This window comes from Aquila chrysaetos, chromosome 13 (assembly GCF_900496995.4).
Source record: "Aquila chrysaetos chrysaetos chromosome 13, bAquChr1.4, whole genome shotgun sequence".
Classification (NCBI taxonomy): Eukaryota; Metazoa; Chordata; class Aves; order Accipitriformes; family Accipitridae; genus Aquila; species Aquila chrysaetos.
Genome location: NC_044016.1, coordinates 11,486,912 through 11,500,308, shown reverse-complemented (window position 1 = coordinate 11,500,308; position 13,397 = coordinate 11,486,912). Strand labels below are relative to the sequence as shown.

General features: G+C 45.1%; 1 protein-coding gene across 3 annotated transcripts in view; it reads left to right on the top strand.

Annotated features, from left to right (window-relative positions):
- Nucleotides 1-12,981, top strand: part of VASH2 (vasohibin 2) — a 38,709-nt gene extending 25,728 nt beyond the window's left edge. For all 3 annotated transcript variants that reach the window (XM_030034838.2, XM_030034837.2, XM_030034836.2), the window contains 3 exons: nucleotides 1,066-1,447; nucleotides 3,375-3,490; nucleotides 10,459-12,981. In XM_030034838.2, the coding sequence (XP_029890698.1) occupies nucleotides 1,066-1,447; nucleotides 3,375-3,490; nucleotides 10,459-10,528 (568 nt within the window). In that variant the 3' untranslated portion in view covers nucleotides 10,529-12,981. The remainder of the gene's footprint in view (nucleotides 1-1,065; nucleotides 1,448-3,374; nucleotides 3,491-10,458) is intronic.
- Nucleotides 12,982-13,397: the final 416 nt, after the last annotated feature.

Here is a 13,397-nt window from a genome sequence, read left to right as displayed (position 1 = left end):
AGGTGCCTTTGGCTGGAGTAACCCTGGGCTGGAGCGTCTTGCTGCAGCCTTTTCTGGTCATCCCTCCTCCATTCCCGAGGTGTGGGTGGGGGTCTCAGCTGCAGAGGGGAAGGGCGCCTGCTGTCCCAGGGGCTGCGTGTCAGCAGTGGAGCCAGGGTGGGTTTCAGCTGTCCGGGGATTAGTAGCAGGGAGCCACATGCAACATAGGTGCTGACGCAAACCTCCTTGCGTGAAGGAATCTCAGTCTCTCCTCCCGCTGGCACAGGCCAGCAGCCTCCTGAGGAGACAACCTGGACCCACGCATAGTTCCCCTCTGAGATCACCTATAATGCTGTTACAGAGCTTGGTCCCGGCCTCTGCACGTGGTGCATTGGAAATGGCCAGCCAGTGATTCAGGGGACATGTTTTACTTTCTAAAATGTTTGTTCCTGACCATGTCTCTGAGCTTATCTAATTAATTATCCGCTTGGGAGCTTTACTTTGTTTGACTCAGCAACGTGTTACAAAGGTAACATGCAAAAACGCTGTTGTATGAAGAGTGGCCATGCCGATGGCCAGTTTACAGATGGAAAGGCAGACTGTCACCCTGAAGAGGAATAAATTCAGACTTTTTTCTGCTGTTTGAAGATGTGGGAAAATGAGGATCCATAACCTGAGTCCTACCAAGCTCCAGCATGAAACGGAGGGAAACATTGTTCCCTTTTGGGAGCATGGGAGTTTGATGTTGGTATCAAATGGGGGAGTTCCCACAGATCTGGGGAGGGTGGTCTCTCTTCTGGTGTGCTGACCTGAACACTGTTGTGTTTTTTTCCTTCCCCCCAAGCGTGGTTAGGAGTCAGGCCCTTCCCTGCCTGAACCATTGCATCTTATTCTCCAAGCAGTGAAATGGGCTTTGGCAGCATTGACTGTTTCTGGGTCACAGCGAGAATAAACTTGTGTTTGGGAGAAAGTGCTTGCCCTGCTAGTTAAAAAAAACCCAAACAACCAACCTGCTAAAGATGTCTTACATGTGTAATTGTGCGTGCTCTGTTCCCAGCGCTGTTGTTGCCTTGACGTGCACACCAGATACTTAACGAATGGGCAGCCCTCTGTAGAACGATTCCCCATCAGCTTTAAAACCCACTTCTCAGGGAACTATTTTCATCATGTGGTGCTTGGAATTTACTGCAACGGCCGGTACGGCTCGCTGGGCATGAGCAGACGATCAGATCTGATGGACAAACCTCTAACTTACCGAACTCTGAGTGACCTCATCTTTGAATTTGAAGACTCCTATAAAAAGTACTTGCATTCAGTCAAAAAAGTAAAAATCGGATTATATGTCCCACACGAGCCACACAGCTTTCAGCCCATCGAGTGGAAACAGCTGGTCCTCAATGTATCCAAAATGATGCGCACAGAAGTCAGGAAGGAGCTGGAGAAGTTTGCCAGGGATATGAGAATGAAGGTAGGTCTGTGTGCCTGGGCCGTGGACTTGGAGGCGGGTGCGCCTTGTCCCATCGTGCAGAGATTGGTCTTGCTTCATGTCAGCAGACTGACCCTGGCCTGAGATTAAGGTGGTATCGGATGGGCTGGGGGTGTGCTTACAACTGTCTCGGTGATTCTCCCACAGGGTTTGGTGTGTTTTCAAGCCCTTACAGCTATTTTTTTTTTAGTTCAAGGATCTCCCCTTCAGCCTGGGAAACACTGGAACCCATACTCATCCCTGGCCATCAAGGAGCTATTGCCCAGTTTGCTTTTCTTACTGACTCTGGAAGAAGGTGGCTAGGAAGAACCAGCATGGCTGGGGCTTGAGCTGGTGGGGTGGGTGGCCTGGTTGCAGGTAGGGATCTCTGCTCTTTGCACCTGAGCTGCAAGGCATCCTATGGGACAGCTGTGTCAGTGGTTGCTTCTCCTTGCAGGGCATGCCAGTGGGCTTGCCCTGCGCTGCCTGATGTCCACCATCCTTGGCTAAATTGCAAAAGTAGGTTACATGGGAAGGGTGAGGAAAGTGGGTACCTGACAGGCTGGTGCTTCCCTGCTGGTTGGTTGGACTGAAGAGCCCAGAGGGAAATGACGGGGAGACAGGGCAGGCTGCCAGGGGGCTGGAGGGTTTAGCTGCACTTGGGGATGAGGGGTGTCCCTGACCGTGCCTCTGGGGCTGGCGTGGGCGAGGAGCTGTTTGTGGTCATGGTGGTAGGGGATTTGGTGCCTTTCCAGCCCGCTGCTGGCAGGGGGAGCAGAGCAGGTGTGTTGCTAAGTATGGAGCTGGCTCTTGTGGAGAGGCATGCGGCATCGCGTCCAAGTTATTCTGGGTTCCCGTCCCCTGCCCTGCTGAGGAATTGTTCCTACGTAGCAGCCGCGTGCCTTTTTGGCTGAGGCACCTGCCCCCGTGCCCTGGCCTTGGGGTGAGTGTTGACAGTAGCATCATAGCCGCTATGTCCTGCTGCCACCTCTCCTGACCTGCCAAGGAGTTTTGAGGGCCAACTTGTACCATACTGTCACCTTGAGCAAACGTGCTTGATTACAGCTGTAATGAAGCTTTTTTTCCCCCCTTCTTCTCTATTCATGCACTTTTAATACCATCGAGAAAACAAACAGCTGAAGCAGTCTCTACTTGAAGTCTATATGGGTGGATGATTTACTGAACTTAGTACTTGCTTTTGATAGAGGGACCAGCTCTGTCTGTGCTGAGCTGTGACATTGGGTCCAGTCCTTGTAAGTGCCTCAAGGCTAGGACCACAGCCCTGAACCCTTGAAGGCTGAAGGCCCTGCATCTGACTCTTCCCTTGAGTTAATTCAGAATTTGAGCGAGTTGATTCAGAGGGATTCTGTTGTGAGGGGGCTGACTTTGGAGTATCAGGCCTTAAAGATAGCCTGGAGTGTGAGTGTCACGCTGATGGGCTTCTGAGGTTGGAGGGCCTGGGGGATGCGGGCAAGTGTGCGTTTGGACAGGAGACCTACTGAAAAGTCCCACTGTCACACAGAGTTCAACTGCCAGCCTGGGAGGTGGTCGCCTCTGCAGAGAGGAAAGCTGGACAGGGTGATTTAGCTGTGTGAGTTTTCCTTCAGCTGATGCTCAAAGCCATTTTTCTTATCCCTTGCTGTTGCCAGCTCTGAAGAAGGCTGCAGATGAGACCTTTTTTTCAGTATTTAGCTGGGAATTGAATTGGTGACACTAACTAATTTTTGCAGAGGGCCCCTGAACAGCTATCACATGATAACAGCTTTGGGTTCCTATTAACCTGGGCAGGGTTTGAATAAGCTCCAAGGGACTGAAGGGTCTTTGTGTACTGTCCCCACTACTGTATGAGGCCCTTTATTTTTATTTTTTATTTTCAGTGAATCATTGCCTTTATTGAACGCCTTTTCCTTCCCTCCCCCATCTCTCGCAGATTCTGAAACCTTCAAGTGCCCATTCTCCCATGAAAGAGCGATCACGGGGTAAATCGTTGTCCCCTCGCCGAAGGCAAGCCAGCCCTCAGAGACGGGCGTGCAGAAGAGACAAATCGTGAGTATTCCTGCTGCCATCACTGGTGGGTCAGAAGTTGAGGGTGATGACATATTATTTTGCTGTACAAAACTTGGATGCTTACTGGCATATATAGGAAAACTCTACTGGGTGTCTTGGTTGCCTGAGAGGCTCCAGAAGCTGCTGGTATTGCTGATGTCCTGGCATTGCTGTGCTTACTGCTGCCTGATGGCCCCTCCATGGGGGGGAGTCCTTGGAGGGTCCAGTGGCTTTTGCTTGGTTCAACTTGGTGTTGGATGACTCTGAAAGTGGAAGTGTGGGTTTCCCCTTTTATTTTTTCAGTCTTGTCGTGGTTTAACCCCAGCCAGCAACTAAGCACCACACAGCCGCTTACTCACTCCCCGCCCCCCACCCAGTGGGATGGGGGAGAAAATCGGGAAGAGAAGTAAAACTTGTGGGTTGAGATAAGAACGGTTTAATAGAACAGAAAAGAAGAAACTAATAATGATAATGATAACACTAATAAAATGACAACAGTAATAATAAAAGGATTGGAGTGTACAAATGATGCGCAGTGCAATTGCTCACCACCTACTGATCGACACCCAATTAGTCCCTGAGTGGCGATCCCCCCACCCCCACTGTCCCCAGTTTACATACTAGATGTGACGTCCCATGGTATGGAATACCCCGTTGGCCAGTTTGGGTCAGCTGCCCTGGCTGTGTCCTGTGCCAACTTCTTGTGCCCCTCCAGCTTTCTCGCTGGCTGGGGATAAGAAGCTGAAAAATGCTTGACTTCAGACTAAACACTACTGAGCAACAACTGAAAACATCAGTGTTATCAACATTCTTCTCCTACTGAACTCAAAACATAGCACTGTACCCGCTGGTAGGTAGACAATCAACTCTATCCCAGCTGAAACCAGGACAAATCTTTATACAGTCCACTTTATGGAGAAACAAAGAACCTAGCTTGGGGTGCAGGGGACTGTTGTGAATGAGATTTTGTTACACAGTTTTGGTTTAGCAGCAATTTAAGATTTATTAATATTTCTGAGAGAGATAACAAGATTAGGTTGGATAATTTTAACAGTACTTAATCATCAGCCAATTTAACAGTGTGATTTGATGGAATTTGTTACAAGCAAATTTGCGACTTAAAGATTTAAAAATGGGAAGGATCACCTGAAACTTACAGCAGGCTTGCACACAGATGGAGGTTAAATCAAATCACACACATGGATGGACAGAGAAAACAGTTCTGAACCACACAGACAAAATAGTTCTGAACCAAACTGCAAATGCATGTGCATAGATACAACAGCTCTGACCAAACTTTACCTGCATACAGAGAGGTTAACCTATGATTAAAATTTCCCTTTTGTGAGTTGCATTAATTACTCACTTTTATGTGCTGGCATTCATCAACAGTTGGTCAGTGAACCTTGCAAAATCAGGCCTTTAAGTCCTTGCAAAATCGTTGATGGATGATCTTTCGATCATCGTGAAATCTGTCCTTATAGGTGTCCCAGCTCAGGGGGAGACACTGGGTCACACAGCCCACTGAGGTCCTGGAGGGCTCAAAAGGTCTTACCTTGGATCGCTATTTATAGATATATAATAATCTATAAATAGATGATTGGCTTTGGTCATTATTTTACATTCTGGCCACAATTTGTGCCGAGTCATTCTGCTACACAGTTCAGGCAGCAGATGGCCCAGGTGTGGCCAAAGAGTACCTGATGCCCAAAAGTGGCTGCACTTGTAATCAAAATAACAGCACAATGGGAGGTTTTCCCAAAGCATGCATGGCTTATCCTGAGATATCAGAGTGGCCCTGGGGGAGCTGCACCACCACAGACACCTGTACAGGAGTGAAAGTAGTTTGATCACATTTAATGGTGTTAAGACATAGGTATTAAAAACAGGAGGATGTATCTGCTAGTGGTGGTGAGGTGCCCTGCTGTCATGGTCACTCAGACAGAAATTGGATTCTCTGTGATGAGCCTTTGTACTGAGCTGTTCTGGTGGAGTGGTTTGTCCAACTTACAGAGACGCTGAAAAAGTAAACCTTTTCTCTTCTTGCCAAAGCAGAAACATGACTTGCATTGTATTCTTTGATTTTAATCTGCTTAAAAAATCCCAGACTACTTCCCTTGTGCGTCGTAGCTAGTAGTTTAACTGTGTGGGGAAGGGTGCACTAACTGCATGCAATACCTCTAAATGGATGAAACTGAGCTTCCAGATCACGGGCCTTCTACAGCCACTGGCAATTCAGACTTCCATACCTTAGACTGGAAGAGTTGAGTTTTAGCTGTACTGCCTCAAGCCAGGAAGCTGACAACTGTGAAAGCCTATACATAACCCAGATTAGTCACATATTTATGATGATCGCTTTTTAAATAGGCCCCCAGACTACTGTCTCAGCACTTATTTATTTATTTTAAAGCAGCTAACAAAGACATTAGACTAACCTTCTAAAGATAGCTTCAAGATACTTTAGCAGCAGATGATTTCACAGCAGGCTTTTATTTTTATGTGTGAATTCACACTCAGTCCACAATGCTGAACTTTGGGCTTCATCACTTGAGAGCTCCTTGCTTAGTGAACAGATAATTATAGTTGTAATGGGCTTGGCTGCTCCAGCCTTCTTCACCTCCTAGATTTGCTCTGAAGGATGGTTTCATCTTTGGGTTTCTCATAGTGCTTTGGCAGTTGCTGGAGTGGATCACGTATGTCTGGAGAAAAGACTGAGTCTCACTGGGCTTGGAGACTCACTAGTTGGGCTGGTTTCCTGAGAGCCGCTGGGCACATGGCTGCTCTGCAGCGCCTGACTTCTCTTTGGGAGCTTTGGTTTTCCAGGACAGAAAGACAAGTGAAGTACTGGTGGCCTTGCAGTGGCTTCAACACCTGTTACCTGCTCAGTGGTTCTGCTGTGTCACTCTGTATGTAGAACAAATTATAAGTTATTCTAAAATAAACCCTGGGTCACCATGATACAAGATCCAGGACCCAGCTATAGCATGATGCAGGGAGCAGGAGATAGAGAGCAGACTCCACGAGACCTTCATCTCTGCTTTAGCGGAAGGCGTTGAAGCATCTCTGAGCAGGTGGGAGCTCTTGCAGCACATGCTTTGTGGTTGTGTGACAGCCCTGCGGATACTGCACAGCCCCCTCACAAGCCTGGCCAGTACGCTTGGAAGCAAAAAGGGGAGTGAAGGAGCTTTCAACAGGTCCAGGGCCCTTGAGCAGATCTGAGAGGCTGCTCTCTGTTAGAAGAGTGATGCCAGGGAGAACTGGGTTCCTGATGTTAAAATGCTTCTTCTGTGCAGTGGTGCTGGTGGCTCGAAGGCTGACTGTGCCTTTTGCCCCAGTGGGAGTGATGCTGCAGAGGAGTGTGCTGCTGTAGGGACTTCCCTTCTTGTGATAAACCCCTTTCATTTCCAAAATCAGTATCTACTGGTTTCTTCAACAGGAGGTCTCAGAGATCTGAAGGGGGAACAGCATCCCCTCATTAGGGATGAGCTGAATGACACATACCAGCGTGTACAGCAATTGACGTGGCGCAAGAAATACAAGAGGGGAAATTGGGTATTTTCTTCTGCATATTGATGTATCTCTGAGAACCTAGTTGCAGCGAGAGGCCTTTGTGTTATGCACAGAAGAGGAAAGACTTTCAGGCTTGCTAGGCTTTAGGCTGAAATCCTAGCTAAAGAATGGCCGTGCTTATCAACACTGTTTTGTTTCTTTGTGGATCTCTTACTCACATGCTGTAATTACAGCTTTTTAGAGCTTGTAGAGGAGGGGGAGAGAAGTGTTTTGCTCTAGCAGGGGCTGAATAACACATTCATTTGAGAGGCTTCACCTGCTGATGACAAGCTGTTATTACAGCCTGGTTTTTGTCAACAATAAAATTATACGGGCCTGCTGGGAGAAATCTCCCAGTGAAAAAATATGTGAACTGGAATGGTGAACTGGTATGTCTTTGCTGGATTGTTTCTGAAGTACAAAGGCTGAAGCAGTGCTTAAGGACAGAACAGCCCCAACCCTTTACCTTCTCATCCTGGTTCCTTACTAGTTTGTTAGGTAAATGCCAGTGGTGGCCACTAGCAAGCCCACGATAGTGTTTTAGCCTGAAAATACAGCCACAAGGCAGATAGAGTATGTTGCAGGACATGGGTGGCAATGCAATAAGCAGTACGTGCCTGTGTAGGAGACTGGTGTGTAATCAAATTGCAGTTCATTAACTAAGCTATGGTAACAGTCTATGTGCTCTTAGCCCACAGCTGATGTGATCCTGCTAAGGGTGGCCAGCAGACAGGATGAATAAAGAGGATATAGGGTGGTGTGAATCTGTCTAGTAAGTCTGAAGCTTTACTGCATCTGCTTGTCCATCCTCTGAAGTCCCAAAGCAGGAGGGTGCAGTAAATTGCAAGCCACTGTGCTGGAACAGGCAATGCAGTGCTTCATCCCTAATAGAAGTGCTGCAGCTGGAGGGGTTTGGGAGTGTTGATATGAGTTTGGATGGGAGCATCATGTGGCAGCCTGCCCCTAAATGTCAGTTCACCAGATCCATTTCCTTTTAATTTTATACTGAGGCTTAACACATGCATGCTCTGTGAGTGTCATAGCAACACTGGTCTTGTGTGCTTCTGGCCTAATTTAGCTGTTGAAAGGAAAATTCCGTTAGTCCATTATATTACGATGTGCAAGGGGGCAGGATTATATTAGGATTATATTATATTAGGATGTACAAAATCAGGCAGATCCAATGCAGACAGCTCAGGAATACTGTGTACCCAGCAGCTATGCAGCGCTTATTCAGCTGCTCATTACCATGGCACTTTGGACAGGAGGTGTGATCTGATGGGTGAGTACAGCAGAGGTCTCTTGCTTCTAGAGGGGATGTTTGACGTCAGGTCATTTGCCAGCCAAGGAGAATAGGAGCTGCAGTGCCTCTGCTCCAAAAAATCCTTGCCTTTTCCTAAAACCCTGAAGAGAAACCTTATGGAGGACAGTCTGTTGGTAGCTACAAGCTAGAGAATTGTCATGGAGTGGAAATGGGCATGTTGCCATGGGTGTGCAGTGACTCCCCCTCTCTCTTGGATAATCAGAGAAGGTAGAACCATCCAGGTATGCTTTAACTAAAACCATATTCTGGCTTTAATTGGAGGGAGGGAGAAAAGGGTGGGAAGGGAAGAGGATCCCTAAATTTGAGGGAGGGAGAGAGGAAGGGCAGGCATGCTGGAACATACAGTGCATCTCTTGCTGGTCTCTGACACTTATGCAAGCTCTGAGGAATGCAGCTTGTAGCTTGTTTTCTGGCTAGTCAAATCCCATCTGCTCTGAAGGAATAAAGTGGAAAAATCCAAACTATCTTACAATGATTTATTTCTTCAGGCGTGATCCCTTCCTGCAAGTGACAGAGATGAGTGAAGACTCCTTCACTTCTGTGAAGTACTTACAAACTGAGACAAACCCGAGGCAGGGTGCAGGGCAGTACTGCAAACAGGATGATGGGGTTAATAGAGGTGCTTGGATAAGTGGCAAAAAAACAGGTTGCATTCAATGTGTGACTAGGCAGAAGAGCATTAGTTGTCCATAGCAATGTCCCCAGCTCTCAAATGCTGCGCAAATTCTCAGCAGAGATCTGCTGTTAGCAGCACTGCTCTTAAAAAAAAAAACCCCAAACAAAACCAAAAAACAACAACAAAAAAACCCCACTCATTGAATCAAAGAATTAAAAAAATATTTCTGAGGCTCTGCCGCACATGTATATGTGTTGATATATGTAAGCTATATATCCCCACCTCTTAGGGCAGCAGCGGTACAGCTCTTAGATTGGTGCATGCAGCCAGCAGCGTGCCACAGGCAGGGCAGGGCCTTCCCTGGCCTGTCAGCCTGCCTGCTGCGCGCTGCCTCTCCCATGGCTGTGCTGGCTGCCCAGAGCGCCGTCGCAGAAACGGGCAGGCAGCATGCAACGAGGAGGGAAGCATCAGCCTTGTGTGTGTGAACTCACGGGTCATATCTGCTGCATAATGAGTGAAAAGTAAGTGCAAGAGCTGGAAACTAGGTCTGAGGAGCTGTAGGAAAGCACTGGGGCTGTTACCAGCTTCATGCTGTACTACTTAGGCTTTATCTGAGGTTTTGCAGTGAGGCAGATGTGCTGTGGAGTCTACTAGGAGAAACATGTATTTTAAACAATGTCTGTCTTTAGAAAAGCAAATATATGGCTTAGTGTGAAAATAGCTAAGAGCCTGGAATAAACTCTCAGATTAGAGACACCTCCATAGACTATAAATCACCAGGAGTGTTTCAGTTTGACAACTTTGTTGCAGGAGCTTTTCCATTGCTTGCTAAATAGGGAGAGACTGATGGCTCAGTCTCAAGGTTTCTTTTGGTTCAGGTTGTTGATGTACTTAAATGACCTAACAGCATGTGTGTGTGTGATTACTCAAGTGAATGGCTGGACTGTATCAGAATATAAGATGCCTGGAGACTGAAGGGAGTTCATCTTGTGTTTTTTATTTGGTGGGCTCTAGCCATTCACAGACCTAGCCAAGAGGAATGGGCAGGTTGAGAGACAACGTGCTGTGGCTATGTTAGAGGCTGTGCCTGTTTGCTCTTGGCTGTTTCCACTTTATTCTAAAAGCCAGAGTCCTGCTCTGGGGTAGATCACAGGTGGGACGTGTCTAGCCTTAGCTACTCATTTAGGCCCTCCCTCAAGTCAGAGGGAGAGGGGTGCTCCCAGGCTCACATCATGGAGCTCAGGGTGGGATGACTTGTTCTTAGCTGGTGCTTGGCTTCAGGGGCAACCCACATGAGTAGCTCGGTCACACTAGTTCATGTGACAAATCCAGCAGGACTGTGCTTATGATGAGAAAATTAGATGTAGTTGGTCCTATTTTGAAGTAAACCATTCCTGTTTTGACAACTGCTCTCTCCACTTCCGCATGGTAGTGTGGGATTGCTGGTGAGCAGTGCCCTCTTCCCTCCTTTGCTCGCAGGCCTGCGGTGGTGGACAAGAAAGGAGACCTGGCTACGCTCAATGAGGTAGGCTACCAGCTCCGCATCTAACAAAGCCATACGTTGGATAGAGGGCTTCCTGGTGCTTCCCGCTGCACTTTACCTGCACTCTGTTGGAAGGAAAAAGGAGTGGGACTATTTATTAACTTGTGGACTCTTACAATTAAAGTTTTACCTAGAAAATAGAACAGGGCAAATTCTTTTTTGGTGGCAGTATTTATTTTATTTTGAATTACAGAAAAGGCATCAGTGAAGAGAACCTAAAATGATGTTTGGCAGGATATGAGATTTTTTTTTTTCCCTCCATCATGTAGCAGGTGACTCCAGTGGTGTGAGAGTTTCTTCAAATATAATTTCCCTGGACAAGTATTAATTGAATTTGGGCATTGTGCTGGGTAGTAGCATTGGGATGACTAAGAAATCATATTCTTAGTGTTAAGGTGTGCTAGGGTGCAGTGCAGTTAAAAAATCATAGGATTTATTTAATTCAGCAATAAAAACAAGCAGTGCAGAAGTGGCATGAGTTTTTAAAGTATCAACATTACCTCACTAAACTTAACAGATATGCAAAACTGTCAGTATTATTGTTTTGTAACTAATTTGTACTGTTGCCCAGCATTTCTGGTAGTATTAAAACAGCATTGGATGTTTTACTGCCACCTATATTACTATTTTGTGCATGTTGCTGAAAGATGTTAAGTAATAGTAATATGCAAGTGTATTCTTAAACACTGACATCTTATTAGGCAAAACACAAGGGTTTGGGTTTTTTAAAAATGATAACTGATAAATAATGAATTTTCAAGCTTTCATAATTTTTTTATACTTGTCACTAGCTCTTAGTCTTTCCGGACTACACTGCTGAAGCACAAAACGTAGAGATTGCTGTTTTGTAGAGACAAGCGTTCACCTACTAGTCAGTTTGTTTCTCATATGTGTTCCTGGAATAACGGAAAAAATGTCAGAATTGCTAAGCTGAGTCTATATGCTTTTCTTTCAGCATTTATGTGTAACTTTGAACCTTGTCTTTGAAAGGCTGAGCAGTCTCAGATGGTGATGCCTTGACATCTTATATTAAGATCAGACATTGCAGGCTGAAGTTAACCTTCTGCCATGCTGCTGTAGGGAGTTTTTCCTATATGTGTTGTAGTAACAACAGCTTAGTCAGACCTGAATAAGGAAGCTTGTATTGGAATAACTTCAGCAATAAATTAAATTGTATGTCTGAAGTAGCTGAAAATCAAGCTTGTCTGCTTCCTCCCTACTCAGTCCTTTTGTTCTAAGACATAGCTAAGGACCTGTGATGGACAGCAGCGTTCTCAAGTGACATGGTAAGACTTTCACTGGGGTCTACCACTGGTGTTAGTGAAGTTCTCTGGAAGCATTCGAGTGCTGCATTCCTGAAAATATTTCATTAGGTGCCTAAATAGAAACTGGATTATTATACAAGTCCAGCCTCTACCCTTTGTGCTGTACTTGTAGATGATACTGCCATGGGCCTTGTGTACCTCCCCTCCTGGGCACTTACTTTTTTGGGATCTCAATGAAGACAGGACATTGTAACACAGTGATGATAATGCTTACTCAAATTGAATGATTTAAGCTCCTAGAACACTTTTATCAACCAGCAACTGACTGGATACAGAAGGAGATGACTGCTTGTACACAGACCTCATTGCTCAAAAAAGTCAATGAATCTTACCTACCTAGGACAGGAAGACAACACCAAGACCCAGCAACCTTCCACAAACAGTGAAAGGCTTTCTACCAATTAGACTTCAGAAGGTCTAGAAAGAAGACTTTTCAAATGTATTACACCTCTTCAAACATGATTACCATATCAATTACAGGGAGGTCTTTCCCATCCCTCTTTCTGCAAACTGTTCCACTCCTGTGTTCATAATAGGATTTTTTTGTTTGGTTCAGGAGTGAAATTGAAGAGAGGGAAATACTCTTTCAGTAGAAATTCTTGTGTACTTTGACATCAGCTGCAGAGTTTCAGTTGTAAAATTCATGCTGCTGAGTGTCTTGTGACCTAAACAATTTTTTTCATGTATCTTAGATTTCTCATGGGTAAAATGATGTGAAAAACTTACTTTGATCAGCTGTATCCTATAGCACAAGGTTATCTGATATGTTGCAAGTTTTTTTTCTATGAAACCAGGGTTTACTTCAGCTCAAGTAGTGATGGTTGGTAGATAGTTTTTACCATTGTCCAGCACAATTTGAGTTATTTTCTCTTAACCTCTAACTTATACTTAAACTTTTCAATGCTGTAGAGGTGTGACAAATTGCTTTTGGTTTTCATTTTGAAGTTCAGCTGAAATATTCTCTTGAAAATTGCTTATGATGGCATTTGTCTTAAGTGTGGTTCTAGTGACTGTTCTTCTAACTTACTGCAAAGTGGTCAAATTGTATAGAAAATATGCATGACATTTTTAATCACTTGTATGTTTAGGCACAGCATGAAACTTCAATAAAATATCATGGTAGGTTTTTTTTTTAATTTAATGACTTTGGGTTATTTTTTTGTTCAGTCCAGTTTTCTATTCCAGAAAAGATCTAAGTAATTTCTAAAATCAAGACAGGACAAATGGGAATGAACTAAACCAGATTTTTTTTAAGATTGTTAAATACCTACCTCATTGTTGTTCTACAAAGAAATCACTGAACATAAAGCCCTTAAGCCCACCCTACAGCTAATCATTAATGGGTTATTATATATGTAAGTCTTCATGCTCATTAGACTTGGTTTTATTTCAGATACTTTTGAAAAGATGCCAGTGAATGCTACCTATATTTAAGCTCTTAAACTTCTAAGAAGTTACTTTTTAGAACATAAATATTTGCCTTACTGCAAAGCTATCTTCTTCCTTTGGAAGTCTAATCTTGGAGCCTCTGCACTGACTACACTGTAGGT